Here is a 13,319-nt window from a genome sequence, read left to right as displayed (position 1 = left end):
GAAGAAGAGGAGTTACCTGCCCTGGCCAATGGCACAGCTTGGAGGGGGCACCTGTCTCCCACCCTGGTGACCCTTCCCCAGTCCCCACGAGACAGAGGCAGTCACCGCAGGGCCAGGGGCCTTCCTCCCAGCACTGTCTGAGGTCAGTCACAGCCGTACCCGTAGGACAAGGGCAGGGCCAGACGGTGGGAAGAGCTGGAAGGGTCTGCAGCCCCTTTCCCATCTGCATGGAAGATAAGAACACCACCCGACCAGGCGCTTGGAGGGATGAGGAGATGCCCAATGAAATACCTTGGAGCCGTTTTGCCTCAGTCCTCACGTGGCAGTTCTTGAAATTTCGTGAGTTTTAAATGCCCGACTGTTTCCACTTCTCCACAGGGGTCCCTCCTCCTGCCCTCCGGTGGTTTAAGGACGCTGTCTCCATCAACATGCTCCAGAACCCTCGGTACCAAGTGCTGGCTGGCGGAGGCCTGCGTGTCCGGCAGCTGCGTCCAGAGGACTCGGGGATCTTCCAGTGCCTGGCCAGCAACGCGGGTGGGGAGGTCCAGACCCACACCTACCTGGACGTCACCAGTGAGTACTGCCCCCACGCCTCCCAGAGCCCCGCCCTTGGACAGCCCTGAGGCCCCGGCGTCCCTGCCCTTGCCCCACGGACGCCCAAGGAACACGGGTGTCTGTCCAGCCCGAGTGCCCACACCCCGGGCACTTGAACACGCTGCTCTGTTGAGATGTAGAAGCAAAGTCCCTGTCTTTCTGGGCAGAACTGGAAAGACTAAGTGGACAGCTCATGCCTAATCTTCTTCTTTTGAGCTTTTTTTTACCTGTTTTTCTATATTTATTCTTTATTTTAGTTTTATTGAACAATTATAGTTCTTTCATGAGTTTCTTTTATGATCCCATTAACAGAAATACTTTGGCACTATGAAAAATAAGATAAAGGTATCTGTGGGTTTTCTCTTTAATCTCCCGTAGTTGTTTTCCCTCTAAAACAAGTAGAGTTTAGTGATTATGGAATTCTCATGCTTGCCCTGTCTGGAAGCAAAATGCTGATGTCTCCAGGTGCGGGGGCCGTTCAGGAAATCAAATCACAGTCAGTGTGTGCACGGCCAGTGGCTCTTGTCAGCGATGACTCGGAAGAGACTGTTGCAATACTGAGATATTCATGAAAGTATTTTGCTGAACTAGGGGTCACTTCCTCTGACCTTGCCCAGGGTCAAATTTCCCCTCCGTTGTGGAGTCTAGGAAACCAGTATCACTTTAAGCAGTGAAAGTACTATTGGGGTCTTAAGCTGGAGACTGAGTTTTGATCTATTAGAATTACTTGGGGAGTCCTGGTGGCATCAGTGGCGAGGAGCCCGTCTCCCAGTGCAGGAAACGACGCAAGAGACACGGGTTTGATCCCCGGGTTGGGAAGATCTCCCGGAGAAGGGAAGGGCAACCCACCCCAGTGTTCTTGCCTGGAGAATCCCATGGACAAAGGAGCCTGGCGGGCTGTGGTCCATGGGGTCTCAAAGAATGAGACACGACTGAGTGTCTGAGCACGGAGTTACTTAACCCTGTTCTGCAGCAGGGGGCCGGGATGTGCGGGGCAGGGACTATACAAAGCCAGATGTAACTGCTTTTGGCTTTGAGGGAGGCGGTTTCTGTTGCCCCCACTCACCTCTGCTGTCGCAACCTGGAGGTAGCATAGACAGGTCTGAGCAGACGTGGCTGTTCACAGGAGTTCATTTACAGAAACAGGGGCAGACTGGACCGGGCCCAGGGTGGAGGCTGCAGACCCCGCTCTCATGGGAGGCCCAGGGAAGACCACCCGATCCCACCTAGGCTCAGCTCTCATGGGAGGCCCAGGGAAGACCACCTGATCCCACCCAGGCTCAGCTCTCTCTTCAAAACGTAGCCAGCTCAGCCCAGGTCACAGGGGCCTCAGAAGGATCAGTTTAGAAATTTAAATGAAAGTGCTACTTAACCTGGTTCCCATGACAACTGGAGCATGAACAAACAAATACCTGTAACGATAATACCACGTATCTGTTTTGTACGTACAGGGCTTTGCAAAGTGGATTAAAAAAAAAAAAGCACTTTTCATGGAATAAAAATATAGTGTGTAAAACAATCAGTATCTATTTATTCATTTAACAAGCATTTACTGAGCACCCATGTCAGTTACTCTGGGCCCGTGAGGCTCAGAAACAAAGCTAAGATTCTTTTCTGAGGTCCTTAGAATCTGTTTATTTTAATGTTCAAAATGGATCCTAGGAAGTGTCAAAATGTCATCTCTTGGGTGATATTTAATATTCAGAAATTAGATATTTCTATTTTTTTTAAGCAATGAAAGCAGCTTGTTTGATTTCTGTAAATAAATGTCCGTCTTCTTTTTAACATTCATCTGAAAGCTCTGTGGTTCAGTGGTAAAGCACCCACCTGCCAAAGCAGGAGATGTAAGAGACGTGGGTGGGTTGATCCCTGGGTCGGGAAGATCCCCTGGAGGAGGGCCTGGCTCTCCCCTCCTGTATTCTTGCCTGGAGAGTCCCATGCACAGAGGAGGCTGGTGGGCTACAGTCCACGGGGTCGCAAAGGGTTGGACGCGACTGAAGCGGCTGCGCATGCACGCAGCCCTCGTGCTCTGCCCCCTCGTGCAGGCACAGGGCTAGAGGCGGCCCCGAAGGGCTCCCATCTGTCACCGCTGCAGCGCTGTCTGTGACTAGTTCTGTAAACACCCGGGCAGATGCCTCCTCCAGGGGGGCCTGAGCATTCCCGTCTCACTGTCCGCACCCTCTGCCTAGATGTGGCCCCAGCCTTCACCCAGCTCCCGGTGGACACCACGGTGACCGACGGGATGACAGCCGTGCTCAGGTGTGAGGTGTCCGGGGCCCCCAGGCCAGCCATCGTGTGGAGCAGAGGTAGGCGGCTCGCACCTGCCTCAGGAGGCGAACCCAGCGGGGCAGGGCTACCTCTGTTACTCCCATTCACCCGTCCATTCTGTGACGAGGAAGATCCTGGGGAGCCAGATGGGCGAGACCCCATCGGAGCTCACCGTCCAAAGAGGAGGCCCATTGCCCTACCACGCGCGGGCAGCTCTTTCCTCCTCAGGGGCCTCCATCAGTGCCTTGGGCCAGGCGGCCCCTTAAATGAGGGCGTCCGGTTTCAGCCCCTTTGTGAAGGAGGGTGGTCACAGCTAGGAGAATGTCCTTTGTTACTTTAAGCAAGCTGCTTCCAGCACAGGATTACCTGCGTCCTCAGCAGCTGGACCTGTGCAACACTCAGTCTGACTCTGTTTCCGTTCCTGTGAAGTGTGGAGTCACGTCTCAGGCTCACTGCAGCACCACGCCGCCCCCGCCCAGCCCCATCAACACCCTAGGCACCCCTGCCACTGAATGAATGGCACATGCGGTCCGTCCTTGACAAGCCCCAGCTGAATTGGGCTCCTCCCCCTAGACCATGCTTGGTGGACTGTATCCCGGTGAAACCTCAAAACTTACACTTTTTTCTCACCCAGACAAGCCCTTGGTGGCTTCCCGACTCTCGAAGGGGCCTCAGCTTATAGACACAAAGGTCTGGGAAGCTACCAATTAATCGGAAAGAGGAGGGGATTCTTTCATCTTAGATATTTTCTTCTTGTCTTTCCTGATTTAGGATGTAATAATAGCCTTAGATAGAAACTTTATATACAGAAAACTCAAAACCCGCCACTCAGAGGAAGCCATTACGTTTATGGATTGCAATTTTTTTAAACTTTTTGCTTTGTGTTGAAATTTACCCAATTCACAGTGTTGTGATAGCTTCAAGCGAACTCAGGGCTTTGGCCAAATGTATACTTGTATCCACTCTCCCCCCAAACTCCTCTCCCATCCAGGCTGCCGCATGCGGCTGAGCAGGGTTCCACGTGCTATACAGTAGAAAGACAGCAGAGTGTGCGTGTCCACTCATGGCTCATGGTTTTCTTAACCGAGTCTCTCAGCATTGGAAGTTAGGGTGTTCTTGGCTTCCGTTATCCTAATGACTGCTAAAGCAAACTGCTTTGGTTACTTCCGTGCGCATAGTTTCCACTCTCTTCCGATTATTTCCTCGTTTATCTTCCCGGCTGCAGCCGCAGCATCGCGTCTCCTTGAACGTTACGGTTCTCACGTTCCTGTTTCCTCTGTCGTCCGCAGGAAGCCATATTCTGGCCAGCGGCTCTGTGCGGATCCCCCGGTTCATGCTCCTGGAATCTGGGGGTCTGCAGATCGCCCCTGTCTTCATCCAGGATGCGGGCAACTACACCTGCCACGCAGCCAACTCAGAGGGCTCCCTGAACGCGTCGGCCACGCTCACCGTGTGGAGTAAGGACCACGGCCCACGTGGAACGACCTGTTAATAATGGTTTAATCAGCACATCGTCTGTGCTTGGGGATGTCAATATGCCCTTGGACTCCTTAATCTAATCAAAGGAGAATCATTATTTTTTACAACTAATTTAGAGAAATCTGTTGAGCAATTAGTTTTTTTCAGCTTCTAAAAGAATAATTAGAAAACGTATTCAAAGATTTAATGGGGACATTTCAGGAGAGATAAAAGGTTAACTTTTTAAAGTCAGTAGAGTAGGGGTATTATGCCAAACTAGTTCAAAGAACAAAACTGAGAAGTTGGCTACTTTTATACAAATCACATGAGAAGAGTAGACCAAGAATTAAAATCCGAGGGGAAGTATTTTTCCCCACACTGTAATTATAACCAAATAAAACCCTCGCCATATATTAAGTATGGATGTTTCCTATGTGTAGGAGTGAACTATAACACGGGTTTCTGAAATGCAGAATAAATTGTTTTCCAGAACCTAGGGTTTGGATTACCAAGTATTCAGCTTCCCCGGCTGATTAACTTTTCCCTCTCTGCTTCATCTGTATCCATATCACTACAACATTATTGTCCAAAACAGCCAGAAACAATGCTCATTAATAGATTTTGCTAAAGCCATCTATATGAGGAGAGAAACTTTTAACTGCATGAGTGAATAATTTGTTAAAATAACTTCCTTGAAGAAAAACTAAAAAAAAAAAAAAAAAGCGCTTGTGCCTTATTTCGTATCTGGTTTACATTTCTATGATATAGTTGGCATCCACTCTGATAAATGACCCTGCCTAATTTATTAGGTTTTCTAAGGATATCACTAGTTTTTTTTTTAAAACCATGAGTACAGTGCCCCCCCACCCATTGTTAAATATTTACTAGAAAAGAGATTTTGTTCCATGGGATAACCTAATGTGTCAACCATGTCTGATTCATCCAGCATCCCTGGAAATTAACCTTAAATGCTTGTGGAAAACTGGTATCTGCATCTCTGTAGGTCATTCACCAGAGCATATTGTGGGTCTGCTAAGATGCAAAATTGTAATAACACAAGAATGGCTGGTACTGCCCTGCATGGCCTGGGGTCTTCTCAGGTACCCCGGCTCTGTCTGTCCCAGTGGGAGCAAACAGCAGCACCCCTTTCATAGGCAGGAAAACCAAGCTCAGAGCAGAGGTGTTTCTCTGGATGCCCCACGGGTGAGCAGTCAGCAGGGACCCAGCCTCCTGACCTAGGCTCCGGGCTCTTTCCAGCCTCAGAGCAGCAACCGCCTCCAGGGTGTGCGGCGTGGGGACACACAGGGCGGGGCTGTGGAGTGCCGGTGGACGTTCAGGCCCGCACAGAGCACCAGGTCCCCTGCGCCCCGGACTATCGGGCAAGAGACCCTGCAGGGCCAAGCACCGGTTTCCCCTCCTGGTCACTGGGAGAACCACAGCCCTCGCGAGACTGTTGTAAGGATTCAGTAAACCCATAAATGAAAGCGCTTTGCAAAGCCATGAGGTGCAGTGTGGACCTTACCAGAATGTTGATCCTCTTAGGTAAGAATCCAGATTGTTCCTCAGAGCGTAGAGCCTGGTAGACACCTGCCTGTGATCTTGCTTCCCATTTCCTTCTGGAGTGTTCCGAGGTCGGGGCATGACCAGGGTCGGGGGGTTGGGTGGGTGGGAGGCCTGCCTGCCTGCCTCCCCGAGATGCAGACGGGCTTGCTCTCAATTCCCTGAATGTCTCTGATCGCTTCCGTTTACACTCGTTTTGCCACGGAGAAAGGAAGCGAGGCTGTGCTGTCAGATGACCAGCTCAATCCCCCCGCCCCCCGAGGGAGGAAGCTCTCAGCCTCGGGGTCCTGTCTGAGCTGCAGCCTATGTCTTTGCAGATCGAACGTCCGTCGTGACCCCTCCAGAGGACCTCGTGGTGATCAAGGGGACCACGGCCACGCTGCACTGCGGAGCCACCCACGACCCCCGCATTTCTCTCCGGTCAGTTCCGTCAGTTACAGCATTAACATTCCGTCAGCTGGGGCCCTGAGGTAGAGACGAGAGGGGAGAATCTCGGGAGCTTTGATTTCAGCCGCAGGTCCCTGACTACAGCCTCTTACAGCCCCGGGCCCCTTCATTAATCACACAGACCCCATCTTCCACTCCAGCCTTATGTATTATTCACAGTGAGCTGTGTTGCACCTCATGACTTCAATACTGCGTTTCACGATTTTTCTGCCAAGGTTAATACACTATCTGTAAAACGTGCTTGTCAGAGGCTGATACTTAATGAGAGAAAAATCCAGAGAGATCGAATGGGATTTCAGCAGTGTTTGTGCTGGGGCCTGGCTGGACCCGAGGGGTCTGCTCTACCGCAAAGACGGCTCCTGTGTATCAGGCAGAGAGGGAGTGCCAGCCACGTGGGGGAAGGCCCCGCAGCCATCAACTCGCTTAGAGGAAAACACACGGAACGAGGGGAACCGGAGGATGTGAAGACCCGCTCAGGGGACAGTGACCCCGCCCCGCCTTTGTCTGACTCAGCCTGGAAGGTCGTGATGAAGAACCTGACCGTCCAGGTGGACACGGGGCAGCAGACACAGGTGGCTGTCGACCACGAGCTTCTTCCCAAAGAGCCGCCACTTTCAGAAGGGTTTTTAATTTTCAGAACCAGCCTTGAGCATGCATCTAGCAAGAGGACACGGTCATCCTTGCGTTTCCACTCTGGCCTCAGCCCCAAAGGCGTGCAGTTAGCCCCGACAGAACCGAGGCGTCCTCCTGCGTCCTCACATTCCACTCTGAGCAGAGGGAGAGGGCGGTGGACACAGGGACGCGTCACTACCCGGATGTGGAGCCCCCGCTGTTTCCTCTCTTCTTGGGCAGCTCCTGGACAGATTGAGAATTGTATTTCTGTCTGCCTCTCTGGAGTTCCCCAGAGCTCAGAAATCAGGTTTGCCTTCCTTCCAAGAATGTTGAGTGCAAAGCAAACACACGAAAGCCAATGAGCTAGAAGATTACCTAGAGAATTCTTGGATCCCAGAGGATTCATTCGTTTCTAAAGGACTTGGGAGTGTCACACAACAAAGGACAAACAGATATTTTCTGCTGCCCTAAGGCCTCGAGAAAAAACCCTGTGATCTGTGTGGTTTCCTTGTAACTTCTTATGTGTGGTTAGACAGAGTCGGAGCTCACTTCCTAAGAAGTGATTAAGTTGCTCACTCTGGGCACCCCCGCCTGGACACCCGGAGGGCCGCTGGCCCTGAGCTCCCAGAGTGGGCAGCGATTCCCCTCCTTCCCACGGGGGCAGTCCCGCTCTGTCTGCGGGTGATGCCAGACGAGCCGTGTGTCGGCACCTGAGCTCTGTGCACATCAAGCCTTTAAAGAACCGGGCGCGGTTTGGAAATCCTGCCCAGGGTTTGGGAGAGGAGAACCAGCCCTGTGATCCCACCCAGCAGTGACCAGTGAGGGGCCCGGCCCACCCACAGCCCCAGGCTGGCGGGCTCCTAGCGGCGTCTGCATGTGAAAAGAAAAGCGTGCTAAAGTCATAAGAAATGAAAAGAGAAGGGCGGCAGTTTTAAGGACGGAATGACTGGGTTTTAAAAAAGCGTGTTGACCGGCTCTGAAGTGTTTTCTTCAGAAGTTGGGGAATTCCGCCCTGGGGACTTTTACGCAGCCCTGCCCCTATCCAGCTGCACTCTGGCCTCCAGGATGTTCCTCAGCAGGGGAGAGGGTGGGGGGCAGAGGTAGTGGTGACAGGCGTGACCAGGACCCCTCAGACTGCCCGTCCCGAACCCCAGGACCGAGCAGCGTCCGCCCTGTCTTCAGCGTCCGGCTTCTAACTTCAGCATCTGCCTCTGTGTTGTGACCAAGACCTTGGGTTGCTTTCCTTTTTACGGCATAATCCCCACGTTAGGAACCACCCTTTAGAGAGCCCATTTCAGTGGCTCTTACTATTTACTACGATATATTCACAAAGCCGTGCTGCCCAGGGGGCTCCGGTGGTGAAGAACCCGCCTGCCGACGCAGGAGACGTAAGAGACGCAAGTTTGATCCCTGGGTCGGGAAGATTCCCCTGGAGGAGGGCATCGCCACCCACTCCAGTATTCTTGCCTGGAGAATCCCATGGACAGAGGAGCCTGGTGGGCTGCAGTCCGCGGGGTCGCAAGGACTTGAAGCAACGTAGCCCACGCGCACGTTCACAAAGTCATTGATGGCTTGCTTTTTAACAGAGGGGGACGGTCAGCGGCCGGGGCCCTCACTCAGGCCTCTCTGCTTGGCCCACAGCTACGTGTGGAAGAAGGACAACGTGGTCATCGCCCCGTCCAGCAGCTCCAGGGTCGTGGTGGAGAAAGACGGGTCCCTCCTCATCAGCCAGACGTGGTCGGGCGACATCGGGGACTACACGTGCGGGGTGATCTCCGAGGGCGGGAACGACTCCAGGACGGCACGCCTGGAGGTGATGTGAGTACCGCGCCCGCCTGGCGCTGGGTCACACGGCGGTGGGTCGCACAACAGGGATCAGAGGCCGCCGCCCTGGGCCGCAGGCAGGCACACTTGCAGGGCTGGGGGTTTGGTAATCGCCTTGGGCCTCAGACATGCACACTTACAGGGTGGGGGTCAGTAACCTTAAAGTCGGATCATGTCTGCCCTCAGCTTGGCCGGTTCACGATCGCTTTTCCTCCTCGATGATTCCCTCTGACCCTGCGTCCTAATGGACTGTTTACCCCGCCTTTCCACGAGATGCCCGTCAGAACCTCCAGCCAGTAAGGGATTGCAGGCCGGCCCAGTGCCGCTGAGAGCCCCCTACTCTCTGAGGGGAGGCACCCACCTCCCACCAGAACTCACGGATGTGGCAGGCAGCCGCCCATCCCGCCTGCCCGGCCTTCCGGGGTGGGGAGCTGTGGGGACCGCACTCACCTCCCACAGCCCCTCTCCTCGCAGGCAGGAAGCTGAAGGGCCTGCTGACCAGGTCATCTTCGCAGCGTATATTTGTTTTCAGTCGATAAGTCGTGTCCGACTCTTTGTGACCCCATGGACTGCAGCACGCCAGGCTCCTCTGTCCACTCTCTCCCAGCGTTTGCTCAGATCCACGTCCACTGGGTCAGTGATGCTGGTTAACCATCTCACCCTCTGTCTCCCCCTTCTCTCTCCCCTGGAGTGGAGGATGACACAGCTCTGCGTTTTTGAGGCCTGGCCATGTTTGGCATGCCTGGAGCGCTCAGTAAATGCACATTGGTAGGTTGAATTAGGGTGTCATAGTCCTCCCAGCCAGTCCGCTCAGGCCTCTGGCCTTCCTTCAGGTGTGTACACGCCCGGGCCCCCCACCGCTTGAGGGTGCCCGCCCTGCTCAGCCCTGGTCCCCTGTCTTCCTTCCCCCATCCACAGCTCACAAGAAGACCTTCCTAAAAATTGTTGACGATTCTGGTGTCCACGACCCGTAAATCCACGTGACACGCCGTGCTATTCCCAGTTAAACTACCTTTGAGAACTCTTAGATCACCCGTCATTGGTGCCAAATAAATAAACGTTAGCGTTTCATAAAGATGCTGTCAGCAGAAGCCAGACTGCGGCTTCCAGCGCCGCGCGTTCTCTCTGTTCCGCAGTTTTTATGTTCTGCTGATTTACGTATCTTCCCTACCATTTGCTTATTTGATTTCCTCTAAGTAAAATGCATTTTTTTCAGCAAATGTTGCTGTATCTATAAAATAATGGGCTTTCTGTAATGGGAAAACACCTCATCTCCAAATACAGAAATACTGCAGATTCGCGATTCAAACCAATTTAGGAGCGACTGGTTGCAGAGCTGATTTGAGAGACAGCGGTCCTTGTGCGTTGTCGGAGTAATAAGCTCTCAGCTCTTCCAAATCGGAATGAATGGGGAAGGTTGTAGGTTAGAGCACGCGTATCTTTAGATGCAATAAGGTCCTAACTCTAGGACGTCGGCAATGACAATAGTGATGATAATAGCCATAACTCAGGATTGCGGGGCGTTCGAGCTTCTCAGAGAACTTGCAAATCCAGCGCGTTAACGTCTCTCGGATTCGCTCGGATGACAGCGACCACAGTCTCCTGTTGCGGGGGTGACTGAGAGCTGCTCACGGCTCAATAGTGCCCTTCAGAAGAGCCTGAAAGCGTGCTTCCCAGCCTTCCCACTCGAGTTAAAAGCCACTTGGTTAAAAATAGAAATTAGGAGCGTTACAAGGGGGCTTCTCAGGAGCAGGCCAGCCGCTGGCAGCTCTCCTGTGGGCTTGCTTCATAGTTGGCGCCCTGGGGTGTCTGCTCTGTGTCAGCCAGGGGGGCAGGGGGGCTAGGGGACCCTGGTGGGGGGAGAAGCCGCCATCGCACCAGGGCCACTGGCCACCCCCGAGCGACACTGGCCTGGGGGCCCTCCCCAGCTCCGATGCTACAGCCTCGGTTTTCTCACCTGTGAACGGGGCGCGTTGTCGTTTACCTTGAAGGATGGTGGTGAAATTTGAATGGACTGGTCAGGAGCCCCACTCAGGGGAGACAGTCAGTCCCAGCTCTTACTACTCCTCACCATCTCATAAAAAAATACTCCTCTTTTCATCAACAGCACCTCACACACACTGGGCCCAAGAGGTGTCTCTCTTTCACCCTACTTTATTTCTGCCTGAGGTCTGTGACCCTCGGACGCACCAGGGATGTCTGTCTGCCATGGAGGCCTTGGTGCCTGGGACAGGTGGCCCATCAGTGTCTGAGGAAGCCCCGCTCTACTTAGCAGATCGAGACAGGTTCGTGTATTTGGTGCCACCAAGGAGGATTAATTTCAGAGGGGTCTGCCTCACCCCCTCCCAGAGAGGAGCTGCCGCTGCTGCTGAGTCGCTTCAGTTGTGTCCGACTCTGTGCGACCCCATAGACGGCAGCCCACCAGGCTCCCCCGTCCCTGGGATTCTCCAGGCAAGAACACTGGAGTGGGTTGCCATTTCCTTCTCCAACGCATGAAAGTGAACAGTGAAAGTGAAGTCGCTCAGTCGTGTCCGACCCTCAGCGACCCCATGGACTGCAGCCCACCAGGCTCCTCCATCCATGGGGTTTTCCAGGCAAGAGTACTGGAGTGGGGGGCCATTGCCTTCTCTGCCCAGAGAGGAGAGGTCTCTGCATTTCCAGAGGGGCTCATGGCGCATCTGACCAGTTAGCAACACGCAGTCTTGGTTACGCTGGCTACTGGTCATGTTAGTTCCATCTGTCCTACCAGTTTGCTGGGGCCTTACAGGAAGAAACTGGTTCTGGGGTGACTGCAGACCCCCGAAGCTTCTTGCTATATTGAGCACCCCAGAGAGACCAGACGCCAAGGCTCTGTGGGTTGACTGTTAATCATTTAAAAACCCAATTAGCACTGCGTCTTTCCTTCTGAGACCAGAGACTAATTCCTCTGAGCCAGAGTACAGAGGAAAGCCTCATTTACGGAGCGACTGGAGACGCGGCCCCGAGGCAGCAGGCGAGGTTTCCTTCACTAGAACCACTTCTGACAAGGCCGTAATACGGAGCAAACAATTTAGTGCCATTTCTCAAGAGCTATCGAGCCCCCACTGCCTTCATCCTCAGAATGAACTCAGAGAAGATGGCTTTGACCGAGGCGTTGTTTGTCCGCTCAAGGGGCAGGGCTTTTCTATAGAAGAATGCTCATCGGCCCCTCTCCCTCCCGGGCAGCCCCCCGCGGGCGCCTCTTCACCATCCGCTTCCACTCGGGTCTCTTCCCCAGCTGGTTTTTCCCAAACACACCTCGCTGCCTCGCCTGCCTGCGCTGTCCTGGCTGGGTGGCTGGTAATTTCTGCCGTTACGCGGCCTAGTTCCCCCGATGCCAAGTCCTCTTCACACCGCGCGGTGACGCAGCACGGGCTTCGCCCCCGCGTCCTCGGATGCGTTTCATTCATCACCCCGTCTGCACACCAGGGTCGGCGAGCCCCCCTGCTGGTCGTGTACCTCCCTTCACGCTGGCAGAGACGTGCTGAGACACCCTCCCCTGCTCTCAGATAAGATCCTCCGAAATGGATTCAGAGTATCGGAAAGCCTCATTTGTCGGCCGTGGATGGGTTAGTCGAGTATTTCACCAGGCTTAATTTTGCAGATAACCGAAACTTATCATTTAAAGAAATAGTGTGCGTTTCCAATGTATATTAAAGAGTTCTCCGTATTGTGAGACCGGTAATACTCAAACCAGAGATATGCCAGAGAGGAATTCCGAATGGGGAGAGGCTGCAACCAGAAGAAAAAAAGAAATCTGAATTTCCTTCCGACTCGGAGTCCTGTGATGTATGTAAAAACCGCACTTTGCGTCGGCCGTCCTCTGGGGGTGACCGTGGACTTGGGCGGTGGTGGACGGGGCTCGTTATCTCCAGCCGCGTCCCAGACAGCGACGTCCTTGGGCACCGCTGGCTCTAAATCTCGGTGCCAGTGCTAAATGTCTCAAGGCTACTTTGCCTTTTAAGTCCCTGAGTCTCCGCAGTCTCTCTAGAATCCGCTCACCCGTCCACCACAGGCTCGGTTGCTGCCGTTCGATGTGCCCCCCGCCCGCAGGCCCTGTGCGCTTCCCCTCAGTGGCCGTTCAGGGGCCGGGAGGCAGGACCCCAGACCCGCGCCCCAGGTGGGATGGACGGACCAGGGCCTTGTCCGAGCTGGCTCCAGGGCTTCCTGAGTGGACGCCTGGATGTGAGGCGGCCTGGAGTGACCAGCAGACGCGGCGTGGTGAGCAGCCCTCCACCTCGCCAGCCTCCAGCCCTGGAAGAGCCACCCGCTCACCTGCCAGATGGGTTGCTGCTAAGTGCACTCTGGTTAGGCTGAGAGGCACGATCTGGCTCTGAGCGCAGGCCCGGGGTCTTCCCGGCTGTGGGAACGTTAGGCTCGGGCCCCTCGCAACCCCCCGGGACAGGGTGTGCAGAGACGCTCTGGGCCACGGCCGACGCTCCTCTGATGCAGAAGGAGCCGGTCCCTTGCCGCCGCCCCCTGTCCTGTCCGTCCCTCCTTGGGGACAGGAGGACCACTCTGCGAGGCTGGCCCAGGGC

The 13,319-nt window shown here is 54.2% G+C and overlaps 1 protein-coding gene across 1 annotated transcript in view; it reads left to right on the top strand.

Annotated features, from left to right (window-relative positions):
* Positions 1-13,319, top strand: part of SDK1 (sidekick cell adhesion molecule 1) — a 724,823-nt gene that overhangs the window by 550,850 nt on the left and 160,654 nt on the right. The window contains exons 9-13 of the mRNA XM_069569592.1: positions 379-573; positions 2,784-2,900; positions 4,152-4,319; positions 6,198-6,300; positions 8,581-8,757. Coding sequence (XP_069425693.1) covers positions 379-573; positions 2,784-2,900; positions 4,152-4,319; positions 6,198-6,300; positions 8,581-8,757 — 760 coding nt within the window. The remainder of the gene's footprint in view (positions 1-378; positions 574-2,783; positions 2,901-4,151; positions 4,320-6,197; positions 6,301-8,580; positions 8,758-13,319) is intronic.

This window comes from Ovis canadensis, chromosome 24 (genome assembly GCF_042477335.2).
Source record: "Ovis canadensis isolate MfBH-ARS-UI-01 breed Bighorn chromosome 24, ARS-UI_OviCan_v2, whole genome shotgun sequence".
Classification (NCBI taxonomy): domain Eukaryota; kingdom Metazoa; phylum Chordata; class Mammalia; order Artiodactyla; family Bovidae; genus Ovis; species Ovis canadensis.
The sequence above is the reverse complement of the archived record's forward strand: the minus strand, read 5'-3'. Positions and strand labels throughout refer to the sequence as shown.